We start from the raw sequence: 23,571 nt of genomic DNA, 5'->3' as shown, positions 1-23,571 counted from the left end.
CAGCACTGTTTACAATCGCCAAGAAATGGAAGCCACCTAAGTGTCCATCGGTTGATGAATGGATAAAGAAGATGTGATACATATGCACAATGGAATATTATTCATCCACAAGAAGAAAACAAATCCTATCATTTGCAACAACATGGATGGAGCTAGAGGGTATTATGCTCAGTGAAATAAGCCAGGGCAGAGAAAGACAAGTATCAAACAATTTCACTCATCTGTGGAGTATAAGAACAAAGACAAAACTGAAGGAAGAAAACAACAGCAGAATCACAGAACCCAAGAATGGACTAACAGGTACCAAAGGGAAAGGGACTGGGGAAGATGGGTGGGAAGGGAGGGGTAAAGGGGGGAGAAAGGGGCCATTAAGATTAGCATGTATAATGTGGGGGGAGGCATAGGAAGGGCTGTACAACACAGAGAAGACAAGTAGTGATTCTACAGCATCTTACTAGGCTGATGGACAGCGACTGTAATGGGGTTTGTGGGGGGGGACTTGGTGAAGGGGAGTGTCTAGTAAACGTAATGTTCCTCATGTAATTGTAGATTAATGATACCAAAAATTTTTTTTAAATGGGCAGAGGATATGAAGAAACAGTTCCCCAAAGAAGAAATTCAGATGGCCAACAGACATATGGAAAGATGCTCATCATCACTAATCATCAGGGAAATGCAAATTAAAACCACAATAAGATATCACCTCACAAGAGTAAGGATGGCTAGCATTGAAAAAACTAAGAACAACAAATGCTGGCGAGGATGCGGAGAAAGGGGAGCCCTCCTACACTGCTGGTGGGAATGTAAGCTAGTTCAACCATTGTGGAAAACAACATGGAGATTCCTCAAAAAACTAAAAATAGAAATACCATTTGACCCGGGAATCCCACTCCTTGGAATTTAGCCAAAGAATACAAGTTCTCAGATTCAAAAAGACATATGCAACCCTATGTTTATCACAGCACTTTTTACAATAGCCAAGATATGTAATCAACCTAAGTCCCCATCAGTATATGAATGGATAAAGAAGTGGTACATATACACAATGGAATACTACTTGGTCATAAGAAAGAAACAAATTCTACCATTCGCAACAACATGGATGGAGCTGGAGGACATTATGCACAGTGAAATAAGCCACACAGAGAAAGACAAATGCCAAATGGTTTCCCTCATTTGTGGAGTATAACAATGAAGCAAAACTGAAGGAACAAAATAGCAGCAGACTCAGAGACTCCAAGAATGAACTAGTGGTTACCAAAGGGGAGGGGTGTGGGAGGGCAGGTTGGGAGGGAGGGAGAAGGGGATTGAGGGGTATTATGTTTAGTACCCATGATGTGGGGATCACAGGGAGAACTGTGTGGCACAGAGAAGTCACATACTAGATCTGTGGCATCATGCTGCACTGATGGACTGTGACTGCATTGCGGTATGGGTGGGGACTTGATCATATAGGTAAATGTGGTAACCACATTGTCTTTTCATGTGAAACCTTTATAAGAGTGTATATCAATTATACCTTAATAAAAAAAATGAGCAGAGGATATGAAGAGACAGTTCTCCAAAGAAGAAATTCAGATGGCCAACAGACATATGGAAAGATGCTCCACATCATTAATTATCAGGGAAATGCTAATTAAAACTGCAATGAGATATCACCTCAAACGAGTAAGGATGGCCAGCATTGAAAAGACTAAGAACAACAAATGCTGGCCAGGATGCAAAGAAAGGGGAACCCTCCTACACTGCTGGTGGGAATGTAAGCTAGTTCAACCATTGTGGAAAGAGATATGGAGGTTCCTCAAAAAACTAGAAATAGAAATACCATTTGACCCGGGAATCCCACTCCTTGGAATTTACCCAAAGAATACAACTTGTCAGATTCAAAAAGACATATGCACCCCTATGTTTATTGCAGCACTTTTTACAATAGCCAAGAAATGGAAGCAACCTAAGTGTCTGGCAATAGATGAATGGATAAAGAAGTGATACATATACACAGTGGAATACTATTCAGCCATAAGAAAGAAACAAATCCTACCATTTGCAACAACGTGGGTGAGCTGGAGGATATTATGCTCAGTGAAATAAGCCAGGTGGAGAAAGACAAGTGCCAAATGATTTCCCTCATTTGTGGAGTATAATAATTAAGCAAAACTGAAAGAACAAAATAACAGCAGACTCACAGACTCCAAGAAGGGCCTGGTGGTTACCAAAGGGGAGGGGTGTGGGAGGTTGGGTGGGGAGGGAGGGAGGGAGGAGGGGACTGAGGGGTATTACGTTTAGTACACATGGTGTGGGGGATCATGGGGAGAACAGTGTAGTACAGAGAAGGCACACAGTGGATCTGTGCCATCTTACTACACTGATGGACACTGACTGCATTGGGTATGGGTGGGGACTTGGTAATATGGGTAAATGTAGTAACAACATTGTTTTTTCATGTGAAACCTTCATAAGAGTGTATATCAATAATACCTTAATTAAATAATCAAAAAACTATTTCTGACCCTGAAAACAGTGTTCTAGTCTTCTCTAATTACCTCTGGGCAAATCTTTTCATATCTGGTGGGTGGTGTTTTCCAACAGAATGTAGTCATATCCAAGTTTATGGATAATTGTTATGTTTCCACTATTAACACAACTTATTTGGGTTCATAACAGTCTATAAACTAAGAAGCTTGTACTACTAGACAATCTCCAACTAGCTACCAGCTGATTGTATTATTTTGTTTCTAAATCAGCCACTGCTTACATTCAGCTGTCTACAGTCCCCCAGACATAGCACAGTAGAAATGCCTAAGTAGGAGACTGCTGCAGCCACTGGTTTCCTGAAGATACAGGAGACTATAAAGTGGGAATGCAATATGTAGTAGATCCAATAAGAAAATCCACAAATTAGAAAATAATAAAAAATCAATATGATTGATTAAATGACAGTTGAGAACCCTCTTTGTCGCTGTACATTGGAATTTATATCGGAAAGGCTTTGCGCATGTAATTATGCCATCTTCCCTTGCTGACATCCGGCTTTTCTGGCCGGGACCTGGCCTTCAAGCTCTTGGGGTTCCCAGCGTGCCTTGCACTGCTCCAGGCGGGAAAGGTGACCTGGACCGGAGTCAAAAGACTACGGTCGCGCTTCTGCCCGCAACCGCTGAAGGAAGGCGCATGCGCATCAGCCAAAGAAAGCGTTACGTCTCGCGGTTCTGCTGGTTGCTGGCGCCGGCCCTCAGACGTTGCGTAATATATATAAATATACAATTCTTTTTTCTTTTCTGTTTCTTTCGTTTTTATTTTTTTACTCTTTGATCTCTTTTTCTGTCACCTCCTGCCTACTTTTAAGTTTCTTAAAGTCTTAATGGTGAAATATTCGGGGAAATAGATGTATACCTGCTTAACTTGTCACAAACGGTCTCGAGATTAGGTTAACTGTGGTGTCTAGTCCAGGCCTTATAAGGCTAAAGTTGAACATTTACAGTAAATAGACTTTTCTGTGAATAATTTTAATTCAATTGTCTGATTAAGAAAAATGAAACTGGTACCAAAAAAATTGAAACTTACGTCAAAATAGCAAGTTATAATTGAGAAATTAGGATCAGTCCAAAAAAATCCTAGAATATTTTTGGTTACCCTTCTATGGTTGTTCAACAGAGTACGAAAATGTTATATCCAGAGTCATGCTAAAGTTCAGTGAAGGAAAGTTGCCTGATCCGATATTTTGAAACCACAAATTTAAAACAAAAATTATTTTAAAGGGATTGGTAGGGAGTGCTTTTCATCACCTAACACCTGCACGATGTTGCCAGGACTTGAATGCTGTGAAGTAATTTACTTACATAAAATTTATTTACATAAAAATATTCACATAAAATTTATTTTACTTATTCATGTAAAGCCCTTCTTGACTTTACATATAATAAACTGGAATATTATATTAGATCTGAAGTTAAAGCTTGTATTTGTGTCATAGGTTGAATTAAAGAAAATAACTTTACCAGAGGATGGCCACTGCACAACTGCAAAGAACTTCCACGGTATGATTTCTTGTATTTTAATATATTTTAATTAGCTTATCTTATTGTTTCTTGAAATCTCAACTATTTTTATATTTGAAAATTAGAAGCTGTTTGAGGATTCAATGATATCAGTGAACGCCATATTTTAAAAAGTGAAGATACTTGGTAAACTTTCAAATTCAAAGAGAATTGTATTGGATGTTTGATGCACTGCATTAAATCACTGGTTTAAGTTCAATTTACATTAGGTATTAATTAATTATGATTTAATTAATTTAGTACTAGAAGATGAATGTCCATGCCCCACAGACACAGATAAAATTGTCATCTTTCCACAGATCTTGCATTACAGTAGCCTGTATTAAACCTAGTCAGTGACTAAAGAGAAAATTAGTGTTTATCTGTCCATGGATTGTGTATTTACAGACAACCTTCAAGGGAATTTTTAACATGTTTCTTAATCACTTTTTGCATGTTACTTTTAGGTTGCTACATTGGAATTACCCTCATATCTTAGAAGCCACACTAACTTTCTGGGTATTACTAACCATAATGGTTAGAAATTCTTTGGGAACATACCATATTTATGCAAAATTAGATCTATTTTAAGCTCAGGAAGACTTAAAAAAAATAAATTTAGATAAAATGTTTAAATTTCCTTTGAATTTGCAGTGCATTGGTATTTTTAATAAATCTAAATGAAATGTTTTGATTTCCCTTGAGTTTAGAGTGCGTTGATATTTCCCAATAAGATATCAACTGAGCAGCAGTCTTTAGTATTAGTGAAGAGGCTCCTAGCAGTTTCAGTATCCTGCATCACGTATTTGAGAGGAATATTTCCAGAATGTGCTTATGGAACAAGATATCTAGATGGTAATATGTTTATTTTAAAACTTTTTCCTTTAAACATGTTATTTTTATTTAGGATTGCACTAAAACTGTAATTTTTGATTTAGAGATTTTGTTTTTTAATAACTTTATTGAGATACATAATTCATATACTGACAATCCACTCATTTAAAGTACACAATTCAGTGATTTTTATATATTCAAAGAGTTGTGTAACCATCATGACAATTTTAGAACATTTCATCACTCCAAAAGAAAACCCCATATCAAGTCCCTCTCCACTTCCCCAGTCACCCCATTGCTAGGCAACCACCAATCAACTTTCTATCTCTATGGATTTGCTATACTAGACATTTCATATAAATGGAATCATATAATTTGTGGTCCATTGTTATTGGCTTCTTTCACTTAGCATAATGTTTTCAAATTTCATCCATATTGTAGCATGAATTAATTCTTCATTCTCTTTTATTGCTGAATAATATTCCATTATATGTATATACCACATTTTATTTTATCCATTCATCAGTTGATAAACATTTGAATTATTTCCACTTTTTGGCTGTTATAAATAATGCCACATGCATGTACAAGCTTTTGAGTGGACTCTTAAGTGGTTTTTGAAAATATATTCAGTAGTGGGAAGGGAGGGATAAGGGGGGAAAAGGGGCATTATGATTAGCACACATAATGTAGAGGGTGGGGCACAGGGAAGGCAGTATAACACAGAGAAGACAAGTAGTGATTCTATAGCATCTTACTGTGCTGATGGACAGTGACTATAATGGGGTATATGGTGAGGACTAGATAATAGGGGGAGTCTAGTAACCATAATGTTGCTCATGTAATTATATATTAATGATACCAAAATAAAAAATACATATATATATATTCAGTACCTTTGAAAGCACTTAACCATAAAATTTTTCCTCAGTTTCTCAAGTATACTTTTACCTGACAGTGCTCTTATACTGATGAAGTAAATAGATAATAAGTGTGTTATTTATAGCTTTGTACATTGGTAGTGTATGTTTTTGTGTTATTTTAAGGGAGTAAAAATAAGACAGCCTGTTTATACTGTAATAACTTATTGCCCAGCATATAATATGTGCCAAATATTGTGCACCAACTATGTGCTGGGGAGTATGTTAAGCACTGTAATATATGATATCTTATTCATTCATATTATAGGCCTATGAGTTAGATATTATCAGATAAGGAACCTGAGACTGAGAGATCTTAGTCCTTTTTTACACGTTGCTTCCTTGCAGGGCTCTCTCCCTGATAGCCAGGTAACTTCTTGGCCTTTTATAAGTATTTTGCTGGAATAAAGGTCCATAGCAAATATTCTAAGACGATGGCATGAAAACATAATATCTAACTCTAAATATTCCATAGCTTTAAAAAATGTAATTTTTTCTACCCATCAACATGCATCCTAATCATTATAATGCCATTTTATAATAAAGGTGAAAAGATTATCAATTTCCACATAGCCTTTCTTCCTTTCATTATGTTAATAACAATCATCTGGAAGTTCATTGCCATTAATCATATACTTGTAATACACAATTGAAGAAAATAATCTTCATTCAGATATCTAGTTCTTTACCAATATTAAGTATATCATCATTTTTGTGTTTAGATCTTTGTGTCAAAATTCTGAGGGAAGATAAAAATTGTCCAGGGTCTACACAGTTGGTGAAGTGGTAAGTAAAAGAATACCTAATGACAGAAAATAATTTCTTTCTTAAATCACATTTTTTTGTACTTTGGAAACCTTTCAGTGTTTAACCCAATTTTGTGATTCCCCCTTTAACAATGGATACCATTTTTGCAATCTTTGGATTTTTGTGTTAAAATTTTCTTTTATTGCATGCTCCAGGTGAGCAGCCTTCATTTTCCTATTATTGTTCCCTAGAAATCGCTGTCAGATATTTTATATCTTCCCTTCTGTTCCCACCAGCATGTTTTATATTTCTACCACCTTGTTCGTTTTATTATATCAGAATGTTTTATATTTCTGCCACATTGTTTTATTATTTTAAGCTAGTTAATAAGGGAGCTTTAATAAAACTTTATATTGTTTACTAATGAGAAATAGAGACTTATTAAAATAACTATTTTCTGGATGTGCATTCAGTCTAAAAATGAATCCTTGATTGTTTTTAGGATGCTAGGATGCTATGATGCTTTACAGAAAAAATATGTAAGTCAATATCTATTTATCCTTTTCTTCTACAGTTTATATTCTACAAATGTAACAGCAGTTATCATGCAGTAAAACATTAATTTAAACTAACTTGGGCATAGGTCAGTCCAAGTTGCTGAAATGTCTGAACATGTGAATATTTTAAAAACTAGCATTCAACTCATTTAAGCTAATAGAACCAACACGTAACAAATTTTGCTAAACCACTTTTGGTTAATCGTTAACACTTATTTATACTAACAATACATGTTAACTTACAAAAACTTAATGAATTAAAAAGTCTTAAATTAGTTCATTTGTTAGTTTCACATTCCTTCTACAATCTTGTTTATACTAGAAGTTAAAAAATAAATTTCCATGTAGTCTAGGTTAAATTGTCACAAATCTGAATCAGTGTAATTTCAATTAAGATTTTACTATAGACTATAACCCTTTTTGTATACTTAGCATGTTTATGTCAGCATGTATAAAATATGTTTATATCAACATATATATAAGTCTAGCCCTAAACAAAATTGTGCAAAAGATAAAGTTTTATCCATGGTTACTAACTTCCCTCAGTACGGTATTTAATAAAATATTGAGTGCCTGCTATGTGTTAGGCACATATTCTAGGTAGAAGCTGGGTAGGCCAACAGTGGTCAACAAGACAAAGATGATCCCTTTATAGTGGGAAATAAAACAAGTAAATCAGATTGTTTCCAATAGTGCTAAGTACCATTAAAATTTTTAGAGAAAGAATGTGCTAAATGAAGAGGTGGGGTAACTTTAGATAGGGTGGGCAGAGGAGCTTCTCTGAAGAAGTTAAGACTCAAATATTAAGAAACCAGCCAGGCATTGACTTTGCACCACAATAAATGCAAAGAGTTGGAGGGGAGTTTGGAAGAGTTCAAGGAAAAAAAGAATCTCAGTATGTTTGGAGTGTGATGATCAGTGTGGGACAGTGGAATGAGATAAGGCTAGGGAGATGGGCAGGGCCAGAACATTCAGGGCTGTGCAGACAAGGAGTTTAAATTTATTTTAGGTGCAAATAAAAGCCATCTGAAGGTTCTGAATAGAAATGTAACATCATTTGATTTATATTTTAAATTTTTAAAAATCACTCTGGCTGCTATTTAGAGAATATACTATAGAAGAAGAATAAAATTGGAATTAAGGAGAATAGTAATCCATTACTGCAGAATGAGTAAAAATAATGGTGGTTTAGACCAGGGTGGCAGAGGAAGAAAAAACTGAAGAAAAGATTCAGGACATATTTGGCAGTAGAACTGAACCATATTTGTTGATGCATTGGTTGTGGAGAATAAGGAAAAGATCCAAATCAAGGGGGATGATCCAGATTGTTCGCAGATAACTTGAGTGAATGACTTCAGTGATTTTCTATTCCTTACAGTCTCTAAAGCCTCTTCCTTTAAGTGAGAAGTACCCTGAACTGTCTACTTTTTCTTTTTTCAAAATTTGTTCTCACATTGTTAAGATTTAATGTGCTATTTCACAATGTATATTTTCCTTGTAACTGGCAGTAATGCCCTGTTTTCCTTAAGTCAATGACATGAATTTCAACTTTCATTCAGTAAGTCAACTAGAAAAAGATATTTTGGGGAATAGAGAAGGATATCTAAGGCATTGCTTTATATGCATCATATAAAATCTATTTTCTGCAAGATTATTTCTTATTAGGAATAAATGTTGAAATAGGACAAAGAATTTTTATGATCCATCATGAAAAAATACTTTATAGTATAAAAAAGTAAGATTTTTGTTCTTTATTATATTTCAGCTAAGGATGGTTGTTCTGGCTGTGAGTATTTTTAAATTTTATATTCTTTTTTAAAGACAGTGAAATTCAGCCTAGCTTAATTAAATAACACTAAAACCATCAATTATGTCACTTAATTCAAACAACTGATTTATTCAAAGGAAAAAAAGCAACATTTTCTATTTTGTTTTTCTGAGTTCATTTAATAGTTTAGTCTAAACATCCAATTTAGTTCTCCTTGAACACTTAGCCTTATATAACTCAATTGTAAATTATTTTTAAATAGGTATACACCAATCCAGAAGATCCTCAAGTAAGTATGCTTAAGTTAGTAAAGAAACATGTTTCTAATATCTAAAAATAACATAAAATTATGGTATAATATCTTATGCTTTTAATTGTGCTTTAATCAATGCACGTTCACATATATTTTCACATTTGCACCTCATAAAGACTATTATGAAGTAAGACAGGGCTTGTATTAACTTTAAACAGATTAATATACTTACTCCAAGAGAGATGATGTGACCACTGATCCCAGCCCACAAAGCCACAATTTGTTAGAAATAATATGATTCTTCTGATTCTGGTTCTTTACTATATTATTTTTACAGAATTATGAAAGAGGCTGAGTTTGAGAAAAATAAAATACTCATCCTTAAACTTTGAGTATTCATCCCAGTCCTGTCACATCCACCCATTCCTCTGATAAAGAAAAGAAGGCATGACAGGATATGAAAGGGAAAACCATAACACAAGAAACAAAGGGGGAAAATGTATTGAATGCTTACTGTTCTTTTAGGCTCTGTTCTTTGGGGCTTTGTATGTGTTATCTTATTTGTTCATGACAACCTTCACGAGGTAACTACCATTATTATTCTACTTTATAGATAAGGAAACCTAGATACAAGGTTTCTTGCCTAAGGTAACCAGAGGTAGAACCAGAATTTGGACCTGAAAAGGCTAGTTCATGATCTGGGTGCTTATCATTACACTGTAGCTGTTACATTACAGTGTTTCATTCAGTCATGAAGAAGGAGATTTTTGAAAAAGAAAGAGCTAGCTGATCCCCACCTCTTTAGGAGCACTTAAATATAAAGAAGGCAATTAAAGTATTAGAGCTTCATTAGGGCTGGGAATATATCTTTGTTACTCATGCCTGCAATTAATGCATAACATATATCCATGATGACAAAAAAATCAGGCTATGAATTAGTTGATTGATTGGAAAATGTTCATTTACTTTCAGATATTTAATAGTTACACATTTTTTTCTTTCAGTAAAAGAGCAACCTTGCTGATGCTCTAACATTTATTGAGTGCTTGGTGTGCCAGGCACTTTATTAACAGCTCTGTATAAATTACTTCGTTTGATAAGTATTCACAGCCACCAATGAGATAGGTACTATTTTCAACTCCTTTTATTGGCTGGGGAAACTGAGGCATAGAAGGCTTAAATGACTTTCTTGTGGTTACAGTACATATAGCAATCATTTAACCCCATTGCTTAAGCCATTTTGCTTGAGTAAAAGATATGCTGCCTCCCTTACCTACCAGCTAAGGAGTTATTTCCCTGTAGTATATATAACATACATTGCAGTGATTGGGGAATAAATATCTCTCCAAGAATGAAGCTCCAATCCCAAACCATGGGAACTGACTATTAGAACTCTAAAGTTTCAAAGGACCAATAGGCGTTAACATGGCAGAAAAAAAAAATTAAATAAATGTTGAGTCATAACAAAAGCTGTGTATAGCTACTTGGTTGCCAATACTCTATTCATCACATACATAACTGCAGTGTTTTCTATTTAAGACAATTTCAGAATGTTACCAATTTAAATTCAAGTACACCACTAATGGACCAATCATGGACTTCATAAGGTATTTTTTTCTATAGTTTTCTTTTTGTATTACAGATTACTACCTACTCATATTAATACTATAAAGCCAGATTTCAGGATTAATTCTGAAACTTCTCAGTCATCCCCAATTATCCATCAAAGTGTGACTGCACAAAAATACCCTTGAAGTATTTGCAAGCTGGAATTCTGTGGCTATATACTATTTTAATTGTGAAACAGAATCAAGGAGTAGGAAAGCTATTGCATATTTGAGTGATTAGAAATATACTTAAAACTCATCATTTGTTTCCTTTAAACATCTTATATAAAATGAATATTAATTTAATTTATATAAAAGTATTTGTTTATAATAATGATATTAAGTGATATTAGTGATATTAAATATTTTATAACAGTAAAACACATTTTATGGTAACTTTCAACTTAATGCGATAATCGGAATAAGAATCTCAAATAATAAAATGTGAGGCTATGTTTCTAGAGACCATGGGTGTCACAAAAATTAATGCGTGATTCTCTTCTAGTAAAAACCAAAGCAGTGAATCTAATATGTCATCTGCTGACATCAAGAAAGCAAGCATTCTCCTCATTCGCAAGATTTATATCCTAATGCAAAATTTGGGACCTTTACCTAATGATGTTTGTTTGACCATGAAACTTTTTTACTACGATGAAGGTACTATGTGCAGTACATCCGGTTTCAGTTGGTCCTCGTATGTTTTTTATTGAAACAATTGGTTTCCATCCCAAATGTTTTTAAGCAATTAAATTGTTATTTATTTTTTTGAAATTATAAAATTATATTTAATATCAGTATTTGAAAAAGATATGAAAAATAGGCTTTAAAATATACACAAACTACTCCAGTGATATGAACATATATGAGGTACAACCTCACTCATAATTAAAGAAATGAAACAATGAGATACTGTTTTTTACTTACCAGATCAGTAAAACTTGTAAACTCACTGTTGGTGAGGGCTTGGCAGAAGCAGGCACTTTTATACACTCTTGAGGGAATATGTATAGGTGCAACATTTTTAGAGGACAATTTGGTAGCATCAAAATTTTAAATGCAGCCTCTTTAATTCAGAAATTCTACAGCTAGAAAAGTATCTTGGGAATATATTTACACAAATATGCAAGGTTATATGTTTGTAAGGATTTTCATTGTAGCATTGGTTAAAATAGGAATAAAATGGAAATAATTTTGAGCATCCTTCATTGGAGGATTAAGTAAACAAATTAGAGTGCATCTACATAAAAGAATACTGTGCAAGCTATTAAAAAGAGTGTGCTGATATGTTATCCAAGAAATATTAAAGCAGATTAAAAAGAGACATTAAAAACAGTTAGCTATAACATATGTAGCAGAGGGGGACACAGGAAAGGCAGTATATACAGAGAAGACAAGTAATGATTCTATAGCATCTTACCGCACTGATGGACAGTGACTGTAATGGGGTATGTGGGGGGAACTTGATAATAGGGGGAGTCTAGTAACCATAATGTTGTTCAAGTAATTGTACATTAATGATACCAAAATAAAATAACATAAAATAAAAATTAAATTAAATTTAAAAAAACAGCTAGCTATAGAACACTATGATCTCATTTGTGTTTTTTTAAGGATTTATATGTATGAAATTTATTTTACATGCATAATATCATCTAGAAGAACATAAAGCAATAATAACAGCTTATTGAATACCTACTGTGAGCCAGTTCTGCTCTGAGCAGTTTAATTCATTTAATAACTATTATGCTCCTATGATGTAGATACAATGATTTTCCCCATTTAATAGATGAGAAAACTGAATCAAGGATGAGAAATGATTTCTTCAAGGTCACATGGCTATTCAAGTGAAAAAAAAAAGGTTACTTGTAGGTAATAAAATAGGAACTTGGAAACAGTAGGAGAGTGATTTTATTTTTTATTTCATGCTCTTCTATACTATTTGAAATTTCTCCAATCTACATATATTTTATAAGATATATATCATAATTTTAATATAATAATATTTTCTTCAATTTCATGAACAGAACAAATTTATACTTTTTTTGCAGTTACACCCCCAGATTACCAGCCTCCTGGTTTTAAGGATGGTGATTGTGAAGGAGTGATATTTGAAGGGGAGCCTATGTACTTAAATGTGGGAGAGGTACCAACACCTTTTCACACTTTCAAAGTAAAAGTAACCACTGAGAAAGAACGAATGGAAAATATTGATTCAACTATATTATCACCAAAACAATTGAAAACACCACTTCAAAAAATTCTTATGGACAAAGATGATCTAGAAGATGAACAGGAGCATTATGTAAATGTAAGCATATTTAAAGAGATGAAGTACAATAGTAATAAATGTTTGACTCAATTCTGAGGACTTTAATAGCTCTCATTAAGATTTGTATAAATAATGTATTATAATCATAAACTCAAACTTGGAAAGGACTTTAAAGAAGATATAGGCTTGTGGTTTTACAATTTTTTACCTTGGTGCAAATAAGATTACTCTTAAAAATTTAAAATCACAACTATTCTGGATTGTAATTCCAAACAGGGAATAGTCCTGCAGGCCCAGCCACCTACCATTTCACCTATCCTCATAGTGTACTCTGAAGAAACTCCTTGGTCTGGAGCATAATTTGAAAATGACTGAACTACTCCAATCCTCCAGCTAACACTGGAATCCTTTCTACAAACACCTTTATTAGGTGTCCATGTAAGCCTGTGCTTGAATTTCTTCAGGGCCTGGAAAGTCACTGCCCTGAAGCAGCCTGGAAGTTCCTGGAAGGCAGGAAAAGTGTCATTAATCTTTGTAATCTCCTGTGTCTAGCACTTAGATTTGCAGTGTGTATTCTCAGTATTGGTTGGACAGATGGATGAATAGGAGTATAAAAAAATCTTTTATTGTTGTTGCCTGATTTCATCATTAACATGATTATTTTTAATCTCATCTTTGTTGTTTTATTTTATTCTAAATTATGACCACAGTACTTATGTATAGAGACTGACTATTCTAATTTAGGCTCTGTGGTACATCCTTACAATTTGAAAACTCAAATTTTCAAGCAATTCAGTCAAAAAAATTTTCACAAAACCTAAATCCCAGTCAATCTTGTTTTATAAACAAATACAGCTGGGATTTATGTAGTATTCTTCAAAATATTTAAAACTCTTTGACATATGTCACAAAGGGAATCATAAAGTAGATATTAAACCTGTTATTTCTACCATACCATGACTGAGCTTATCCTTCACTAACTGAAGAGGGTTGAGGCATAATTCAGAGTGTATGCTAACATCTAATATACCAGAGCTATACAAGTTGTAGCTTATTGTGCAAACATGTCCAATTCAGTGCCCACAAGTAATAGTAAGATCTAAGGGTCCTCAGAACCATCATACATTTTTAAGAAAATTGTATATTTTTGTCATTTGTCCTTAAAGCAACCCCACAGAGTAATGTAATATCTTATACTTTGTCTGGATAAATAAGTTGCCTTGTTATAGTAATTATAGGACCACTTTATTTCTAGCAGTACAAGGTGTAGTGTTGTTTTAATTAACCTTCACATAAAACAACACAAATTTGTTCATAAACATTTCTACCCAGTTATTTAACTTCTTTTTGAAATGTGTCCTTTTTTTTCCTTTGTGTAATTATGTAGGATGATTTTGACATTGAAACTAAAATGGAAGAACAGAAAAAAAAACCTAGATCTTCTGAATTTGGGGGTAAGAAGTTACTGAAAATGTAGATCAATCTACTTCCAATTCAAGTTTATACCATTTTAACTCTTAAAAAAAATTTTTTTTTAAACAGAACCAAATATAGTTTGTGAGAAAGATGAAATGATGAGGTCTAAAGAAAGCCCAGATCTTTCAATTTCTCACTCTCAGGTATAAACTTAATAGTTTCATCTCACTTTTAACTTGTTTTTTTTCCAGAAGACTGTTTACATGCTTATTTAGTTATTTCTCTGATTTTCTTACTATATTATTATAGTCTAGGCATTTTAGAAGAAAATGGAGTATTAAGAATGTTTGTTAACAAAATCTGGGGATTATATTTTGAAGTTTTGAGTTTATTACTGGTGGATTTGTTTAGTTCTAAACCTAAATTCTGTTCATAAAGTATCAGGCTTTCAGAGCTAAATAAAATCTTAAGCAGTTATTTATGCCATCACCCTTTGTATTTACAGTTGGGTACATAATATATTTTTATTGCCTTGGAACAGACATGTTTAATTTTGTTTTCCATATATAGCAAAATTGTGAAATAACATTTAAATAAAATGAATACAAAATTAATGGAATTGATGACTGCTTTCCTTTGCACTGTCCCTTTCTCCAATGAGAGCAGGCTAAAGTTCTTATTTTCTGGAAGTACCTACTGACCATTTGGGATTTTTCTCAGTTCAGTGAATGGTTGACTGTATACACTGACAGTTTCACTATCTTTACCTTTGTGCTTTTTGTGACAGTAAGAACCAACTCAAAATTATTGGTGTCCATTAACTCAGTATAACAAGACCCTAAGTTTTATGTGATTGAATTTTTGGACCCCATTATTGTGTTGTGAAAGCTTTAATCATATTATGTGGTTTTGTGTAATTATTTTCTTTTCTAGGTTGAGCAGTTAGTCAGTAAAACATCTGAACTTGATGTGTCTGAAAGCAAAACAAGAAGTGGAAAAATCTTTCAAAATAAAATGGTAAGTGTCTCTTTAGATTTGTTTTCCATTATCTTGTAATTTTTCCCCATGTGTGAGTTTATTTTGATTTTTAAAATACTTCATCTATTGAACCAATATTTAGTACGTGCCTATTATGTGTCAGGTCCTTTACTAGGTGCTACAGATATAACATAAATAACACATAGTTCCTGCTCTTGGCTAAACATTTAGTAATTGGAGGTCAACCAGTACAGTGATACAAGGCCATGAAAACAGTCTGAATAGGCTATATAGAGGCACAAAGGAGAAAATGGTTAATTTTATTGAAGGTATATTAGATGGACTATTACTTAGCCATAACAAAGAAGGAAATCTTGCCATTTGTGACAACATGGATGGACCTAGAGTGTATCATGCTAAGTGAAATAAGCCAGGCAGCGAAAGATAAAAACCATATGATTTATATGTTGAATCTAAAAAACAAAACAAACAAAAAATAAATAGACCCATAAATATGGACAACAGACTGTTGGTTACCATGGGAAGGGGGTAGGGGAATGGGTAAAAAAGGTGAAGGGGATAAAGAGGTACAAACTGTAAATTTTAAAATAAGTTAATCATAGGAATGGAAGTACAACATACAGAATATAATCAATAATATTTAACATTTTGGTATGATAACGGGGAAGTCGACTTAACCATGGCAAGCTTCTAGTAATGTATATAATTATTGAGTCACTATGTTGTACATTTTAAACCAATATAATATTGTAAATCAACTTCATTCCAATTTTTTTTAAGTATATTAGAGAAGGAAATCCAGGAAAAGCTTTGAGAAGTGACACTATCGGCCAGACTTACAAGGAAATTTCCTAGAACACCAAAATGTTCCCATGTCCTATCTTGTAAATGGATCATCTTGTTAATTAAAAATGAATGTTTTGTATGTATCTTGCATAAAATGAATCCCATGTTTTTAAGCAAAAAAAAAAACTATAAAACAAAACACTGCTTTTCATTTTTGGTGTGAATTGTACTAAATAGAAATTCTTTTTTTTTTGGACCTTTAAGTTACTCTCAAAGGGTTAGAAATGAAGAAAAAGAATTCTGTAAATGAATAAAACATTACATCCAAAATTATGGAACCAAATAACATACTCTAACAGTATGCCTGAGCATTTCTTCCCAACTCATTCAGTGACATCATGTTGATAACTTGAAATTGAACATGATAAGAGTACTGACAGCATATGGAAATCATCAGATGTCTTGACTTAGGATTTGTTTCTCCCAGAGAACAGGTCGTTTAATATTAAACAGCACAGTACCACTTATAGTACCACTTTTAGTTGTCCTTTTTTCTCATATTCTCAATGGGAAGTTAGAACTGGCAGAAGGCAGCGTTCAAACTGGTATGCTGATAAAATAGGGAAATGGCTGTTTTTTAAAAAAAGCTGCATATAATTGCCTATGATTGAAAAATCAAGTGTTGGTTGTTCTTTGAGAAATAACAGATTAGCAATTATTCTCTTTATGAGGCTAATGGAAATCAACCAGTAAAATCTTCTAAAGAAAATCGCAAGAGAAGTCAACTAGAATCTGAGAAAACAGTAAGTCTTAAGTAAAATGACAAGTATCAGAATATCATTACTGTAGATTAAATTTAAAACAATAAATATGATAATATCTCTGGCTCAGAACTCTGATATACATATTTTGTTTAAGTATAATTGGCTCTAAAAACTGAGATGATTTTAAAATAAGATGTACCATGTTGGTTTATGTTTTGCATATAAATATATACTGTCTGATTCCGTGAATGATTTGAAGTAGTTGGAGGTACTTACAAAATAAATAAAAATCAGTGTCCAGAAAAATATGAATAGAATGAGAAAATGAGAGTGTGAGTATATTCAGGCCGTTTTACTTATGTAGAGCTAAAATTGGGCCACAAATTTGACCTGAACTTTCTAGAGATCAAAACTAAAGTAGAAACAAGCTACCAAATCAACATGTTCCCTAAAAACACAGCATCTCCTCCTAGTACCTTAAGAAAGAGAAAATTTTCCTGACCTAAATTTCCTGTAAGTTTTTTTATATTTGGAACTTTATTTTACCAAATCAGATAATTTGTCATTTCTGAGATAAATATTAGTATTTTTTCCAACTAAAATTTTTAGTATTGTTAGTAGGTTAAAATTAGACAACTGAAATTTTAAAACTATTTTTAAAAATCAAATATTAAAGGTGAAATCCCCAAAGTATAGTTGGTTAATACCATTTTCAATTTACATATCTTAAGCAAATGGAATAACCTGGCATTTCATTAATATATTAAGGTTCTTTAATTTTTCCCAATGTAGTAAGCCTTGATTTTTTTTTTTGCAAAGTTACAATCCAGTTTGTATCATTTGTGAGTTTTCCTCCAGAAAAATCAGAAGTTCAGTTACTCAGGTAATCTTGTTAGGAATTTACTTCATCTTCCCCATTCATTCAAATGTGTGATTAAATGTCTAATATCTATTAGGCCCTGCTAAGTACCAGGGATACAAAAACAAAACATTTACCTTACACGTTCCCAAGGTAGAATGTTTATTTATTTGCAGCTAATTTTTAAATGTTTTTTCCCCTCTCATCCCTCCAAAATATTTTACTATTTTGAGAAGATAATGTTAAACCTATCTTTGTAACTATTTCAGCAACCTTAACAAAGACCTTATATTTTGCAAGTATATACTTTGAACAGCCATCAGAGGGTATAAAAATGTTAATAATAAAATTTACCCTACTTTTAAAGAACCCAGGTGTCCTAATTTAGTAGGAAATAGTTATGCTAGGTATAATTTTTTAAAATAAATAAATAAACCTCAGAGACATGCAAAAGACTTAAAATTAAAGACATTTAAACTGGAAAGTATCTACCCTTAGTAGTTTTTTTCTTTTGACAGGTCCTTCATCACTTTGATTCTTCTAGTCAAGAGTCAGTGCCAAAGAGAAGAAAGTTTAGTGAACCAAAGGAACATATATAAAACTTACTTTCGTCTTCTGCATATTTGCAAAGTTCTCAATGTTTAAACTAAAGGACACTATAATACTATTTTAGGTGTCTTTGTCCTACCTCTGAAAACTTTTATGTAGTCTTAAGCACTTAATACACTAAAATGAATTCTTACCAATCATAATGTAAACCTAACCTTATCTAAGATAAATCCAAGAGAACTTTTGAGTAAAACCAAAAGTACCAGTGTCATAATTGTTTCTGTTCATTAACTACTCAATATTGCTCTATCTTCCATTTTGTTGGGCACTTCCTCTAAACATATATTAACTTCTAAGGCCCTCTGAAGCCATTTTTTGAAACAATGTTTATTTTGGTGTGAAATTTTGATAAGAATTCACTTTTTACTAATGTTAAAACTATACCATTTATTTAACTATATTTGTCATTGAGTTATTAAAACAATGTTCTTCAGTGCTTTGATAGTGTATTCACATAATTATAATATACAATTAAATATTGGAGCTTTATCTTTTTTTAAAAAATATTTTTTACTACAAGACAAAATGATGACTGATTTTTTAAAGTCTGGCATTTTTGGCAGAATAAATAAAATGTTCAGCATCTAGACTTTCATGGCTTCTAGTTTTTATTTAATTAGCAGAAAATGTTTAGGCACTAATTTTGAAATCGTTTTAATAGATGTTATTTTGCAAGAGTTGAGCACAGTTCCTAGAACTTTTAAGTGATAGTGTGAAAGATACTGTGCTTCTAGTGAGAAACTTGGGACCTGGTTCCAGCCTTGACCTTTTCCTTTACTTTTGAAAAGAAAGACATGGTCTTTTTGACTCTTGCAGTTTCAACAGCCACATTCTAAAATCATACATTATCCATGGGTTTGCCAGTAACATGCACTAATCGAGAATGTTGGTATGTATAGGATGGTAGAAATATGCCTATCCTGTTTAATGTAAACCAAATAAACGTCCGCAAAGTGAACCAGATCGGGTTTTTCTGGAAAGGAAAGCTACAGATAAGGTAATTGCCGAAAACAACCAATTTAAAAATGCAAATTTATTCCTAGCTTTACTGGATCCCAACACATCTCACCTAATTGTCTCAGTATACACTGCTACGGTAACACACCTGCTACACTGAAGTTGACCAACAGAAACCTTCGTAGCGATTTCGGCAGCTGGTGCTTGCTAAATGAACTGCTTGATTGGCCGGTTTGATGTGGGTGGAGAGCAGTCCTCTTTCCTCACTTCAACCAAGGTTCCTTCATTGGATTGACCAGCTGTCAAGTTGAACCCAAACCCGCCCACTTTTGATCGTGTTTGTCGGGGTTGCAGCACAATAGCTGCGGGAGAGCCTCCTCTTGTAAGCTCCGATTGGTTGGGCTCAAACTTGGCGGTCTCTGATTGGTCCAATGAAACACCAAGGTAGGTTGCCTAGTGATTGCGAGGAAGCTGATGTGTTACTCCTTTTCTGCGTCGAAGGATCAGGAAGTTTTTGCTCTCTGCGTGGCTGAGAAGTTTTTCACTTACTAGGGAGGGGGCTGGGGGTTGGGGATAGGGTGGAACAGGTGTGCCCCTAATAGTGCACAAAAAAATAGAGCGCAAGCGGCAGCCTACGTCCGGCGGTAACCCAGGAGTAAAGTCAGGTAAGCAACGGGGGAAAATATATTTCCTAACGTCCAAAAAAAGCCTACAAATGTTTATTTGATGGGGAGGAGGAGGTTTTTATTTAATTTTTTTGGCCATTTGTTTTTGTTCCAATTGGATTTTTAACTAGTAAATGTCCAGGGGGAATTAGTTGCTCAAAGAAAATTTCCCTTTATTTTTTTCTCCCGAAGATGTAGTTTCTTGGATTGTGTTACGAAATAAGCCCACTCACAGTGCCAGATAGAGTTAGTGCCCATCAGCATTTATTTCACGGTTCTTTTCCAACTTCACTCTTCTTCAAGAATTATATTTGAAATATAGCCTTGCACAAATAATCTTTCATTTCATTTGTATTTCTATTTTAAATGGTCACATGCATTCTGAGTATTCATTTTAATCAGTATGTATTTACTGAGCAGTTACGTTAAAGACATTGTGCTAGTTGCTATGGAGAATATAAAAACCCAAGAAGACAATCTCCCTGCCCTCAAGAAGTGTACAGTTGAGAGAGCCGTACCAAAAGACAGACTGTAATAAATGCTTTAAAGGAAGTAAGTATAAATAAGGTTCTGTGAAAGTACAGCTGAGGGATAGATCAATTCTGGGACGGAGATTCAATTAAGGCTTTATAATGGGTCCTCAATGGCCTTTGAAGAATGTGTAGAATTTAGAGAGGAAGGGAAAAGAGAACTCCAGTATGTACACAGGAGCAGAGGTGGAAGGCATGGGACATGCTTGAGAACTGGTTTGTGAACAGTACAAAATTGGGAGTGATGGGAAGTAGTTACAGTTAGAAGGTAGTCAGTTACAGAGGCTCTTGAATGCATTCTTTTGATCCTGAAAAGAATTATTTAAATTACTGATTATTTTTAAAATATTGAGTAATTGCTAATTTGAGTATTTTCATTATATATCTATCACCTTGAAAACTGGCATTTAGATTTATCTAAAGTATGCTAACTTTAACTTTATCCCAGATAATTCAGTGCAGGTTTTCATGACTACATTTTTAAAACAACTAGTTGATGGTGTAAAAGTGTGTGTGCTTTGATTTTTTTGAAATTGAGAAAGTAAGATGCCACAGAGTCCCTATTTGTGTTCTCTGAACTACACTGTCTTCCCGTTGACCTCACATACCAGGTGCACCAATCATGATACCCCACAATACCCTTCTCCCTACCTCCCCCCGACCCTTCCCCTTTCTTAACTACTACCAATTTGATTTCTGATCAGTGCTTTCTGTGGAATTCAAACTATTGTACTTTGGAAAAGATATTGTGTTACCCACCTAATTTTTCTGGTAATTACTCCCCCATTCTTTAACTATTTAAGTTTGTAAATATTATCTGCATACATTTTTAATATGCATGTATGAACATCTATGTGTTTATTTATATAAACACACATATTCCTATTTTTTCATCACCCCTGTTAGAAACAGGTAAGAATGACCACTTTAACTCACCGGGCCCGTCGCACTGAAGTAAGCAAGAACTCTGAAAAGAAGGTGGAAAGTGAGAAAGACGCTAACCAAGACACGCATCCAGACAATGAAGACTCTGGAGACTCTAAGGATATCCGCCTCACACTTATGGAAGAAGTATTGCTCCTGGGACTAAAAGATAAAGAGGTAATAATATAGCTGGTTTGCAAAGACTCTTAAATTCTAGATTGTTTTTAAGGAAATAATCCAATAGAATATTTTCATTAATGCTAAATTTGGCCTTATAATTGTGCTCTAGCCATCTAGGGGATGGGGGAGTTTGGGAGGGTGGCTGATACTTGGGTGGTAAAATCCAAAAGTTTAATTGACTTGAGTGTAATTAAATTAAAAAACTACTCTAAAATTTTAGAGGATATAAACACTGTGAAGTTTTTGTACTTACAGTTTGCCAAGTGAGATTAATGGTGAAATAATCTCTTATTAAGAAAATGGGGCCCAAGCTTACTACACTGATGGACAATTACTTCAGTGGGGTGGGGGGGACTTGATAATAAGGGTGAATGTAATAACCACATTGTTTTTCTTGTGAAACCTTCATAAAAGTATATATCAATGATACCTTAATAAAAAAAAAAAAATATATATATATATATAATAAATGATTTAAAAACTGTAAAAAAAAAAAAAGAGGGCCCACACATATGTCTTCTTGAGCTTTGGGGAGAAAAAGTATCTTAAATAAAAAGACAAGGAACAGGTATGATTAGCCTTATAAAAAGAAATAGTAGAACCACTAGAGCCACAGTATTTACAATAGCTACGTTATGGAAGCAACCTAAGTGTCCATCAATAGATGAATGGATAAAGAAGATGTGGTACATACACACAATGGAATATTTTTTTGTTTGTTTCCTATTTCCTTTAGTTTCTGCACTGTCCAATGAATAAAATATATTTCTAGATGGTTTATTTTCTGGCTGAATAATTTTTTGATGCCCTTTAATTATGGTTCTTAGTGCTGGGTACGTATCAGTTCCACTTGGAAACTTTTGTTACTTGTTTGTTTAAAAGACTCCTACTTATCCCTGAGGATTCAGATTTCATATTCTGAGGATAGAAAATGAGCAAGATGATTTTTTAAGCAGCCTCAAGGTTGATCTTTATTTAGAACCAGGTTTAAAAATGACTTTTTAATATTAGGCAGGGAGAGATATGGGTTCCTGGTACAGGTTCTAGAATCAGAATCAGAGGGAAAAAGTTCCAAATACACAACTTGTTGAATCTGGATTTACAGGAAGTTATTTAACCTGAAAGTGTGTGTAAACGTCCTTACTGTGACACCAGGTACTTAGTAAGCATACGATAAATGTTAGCTACATTATATGATTATTTTTATTTTTATTAGAGATGTTTCAGTTTTTCATAGTACATTTTAATCTGCACACAATGGAATATTATTCAGCCATTAAAAAGAAAGAAATCCTGCTGTTCACAACATGGATGGACCTAGGGGGTATTATGCTAAGTGAAATAAGCCAGGCAGAGAAAGACAAACACCATATAATTTCACTTATTTGTGGAATATAAAAACAAAACAAAACAACAAACAAAATAACAGTAGACTCATAGACACTGAGAAGTGACTGGTGGTTATCATGGGGAGTGGTTCGGGTGGGTGAGGATGGGCACAAAATTCTCAATCATTGTATAAATTGATCATGGGGATGGTAGTACAGCATAGAGAATATAGCCAATGATTCTGTAACATCTTCCTATGTTGAAAGACAGTAACTGCACTAGTGGGGGTGAGGATTTAATAATATGGAAACTGTTGAACTGTGTTGTGTACTTGAAACCAGTATAAGACTGTATATCAATGATACTTCAATTTTTAAAAAAGGAAAGAAAAAGTAGTTTTTTTATGATACAATAGAAATAACTTCTCTGTTCTGTGAATCTGTAGAAGTTAAACATCAATAGTTGATTAGGTTATTTTATTTCAGAAAATGTTTTTAAGTCAATTGCAGCTTTCCCTTTCAAAATTTTCCCTTATCAACAGAACAGTTGTTTCATAGTAAAATT

General features: G+C 33.5%; 2 protein-coding genes across 7 annotated transcripts in view; both read left to right on the top strand.

Annotated features, from left to right (window-relative positions):
• The first annotated feature begins 3,152 nt into the window (after nucleotides 1-3,152).
• On the top strand, nucleotides 3,153-18,943 carry HORMAD1 (HORMA domain containing 1). 6 transcript variants are annotated; one of them, XM_036905066.2, is made up of 15 exons: nucleotides 3,166-3,240; nucleotides 3,971-4,034; nucleotides 4,745-4,889; nucleotides 6,511-6,574; nucleotides 7,038-7,074; nucleotides 8,858-8,878; nucleotides 9,123-9,149; nucleotides 10,653-10,720; nucleotides 11,226-11,377; nucleotides 12,769-13,028; nucleotides 14,377-14,443; nucleotides 14,532-14,608; nucleotides 15,339-15,422; nucleotides 16,922-16,993; nucleotides 18,332-18,943. In XM_036905066.2, the coding sequence occupies exons 2-15, from the start codon at nucleotides 4,002-4,004 to the stop codon at nucleotides 18,410-18,412; spliced, it is 1,188 nt and encodes a 395-aa protein (XP_036760961.2). In that variant the 5' UTR covers nucleotides 3,166-3,240; nucleotides 3,971-4,001; the 3' UTR covers nucleotides 18,413-18,943. The 6 variants fall into 6 exon arrangements, with proteins under 6 accessions (XP_057356686.1, XP_057356690.1, XP_057356689.1 ...); XM_057500703.1 differs by lacking the exon at nucleotides 4,745-4,889 and having other exon boundaries at nucleotides 3,153-3,240; XM_057500704.1 differs by lacking the exon at nucleotides 16,922-16,993 and having other exon boundaries at nucleotides 3,164-3,240.
• Nucleotides 18,944-19,883: 940 nt separating this feature from the next.
• GOLPH3L (golgi phosphoprotein 3 like) overlaps nucleotides 19,884-23,571 on the top strand; it is a 67,126-nt gene continuing 63,438 nt past the window's right edge. Inside the window, exons 1-2 of the mRNA XM_057500708.1 lie at nucleotides 19,884-20,044; nucleotides 21,481-21,675. Of these exons, the coding sequence (XP_057356691.1) occupies nucleotides 21,493-21,675 (183 nt within the window). The 5' untranslated portion in view covers nucleotides 19,884-20,044; nucleotides 21,481-21,492. The remainder of the gene's footprint in view (nucleotides 20,045-21,480; nucleotides 21,676-23,571) is intronic.

Source organism: Manis pentadactyla, chromosome 4 (genome assembly GCF_030020395.1).
Source record: "Manis pentadactyla isolate mManPen7 chromosome 4, mManPen7.hap1, whole genome shotgun sequence".
NCBI lineage: Eukaryota > Metazoa > Chordata > Mammalia > Pholidota > Manidae > Manis > Manis pentadactyla.
The sequence above is the reverse complement of the archived record's forward strand: the minus strand, read 5'-3'. Positions and strand labels throughout refer to the sequence as shown.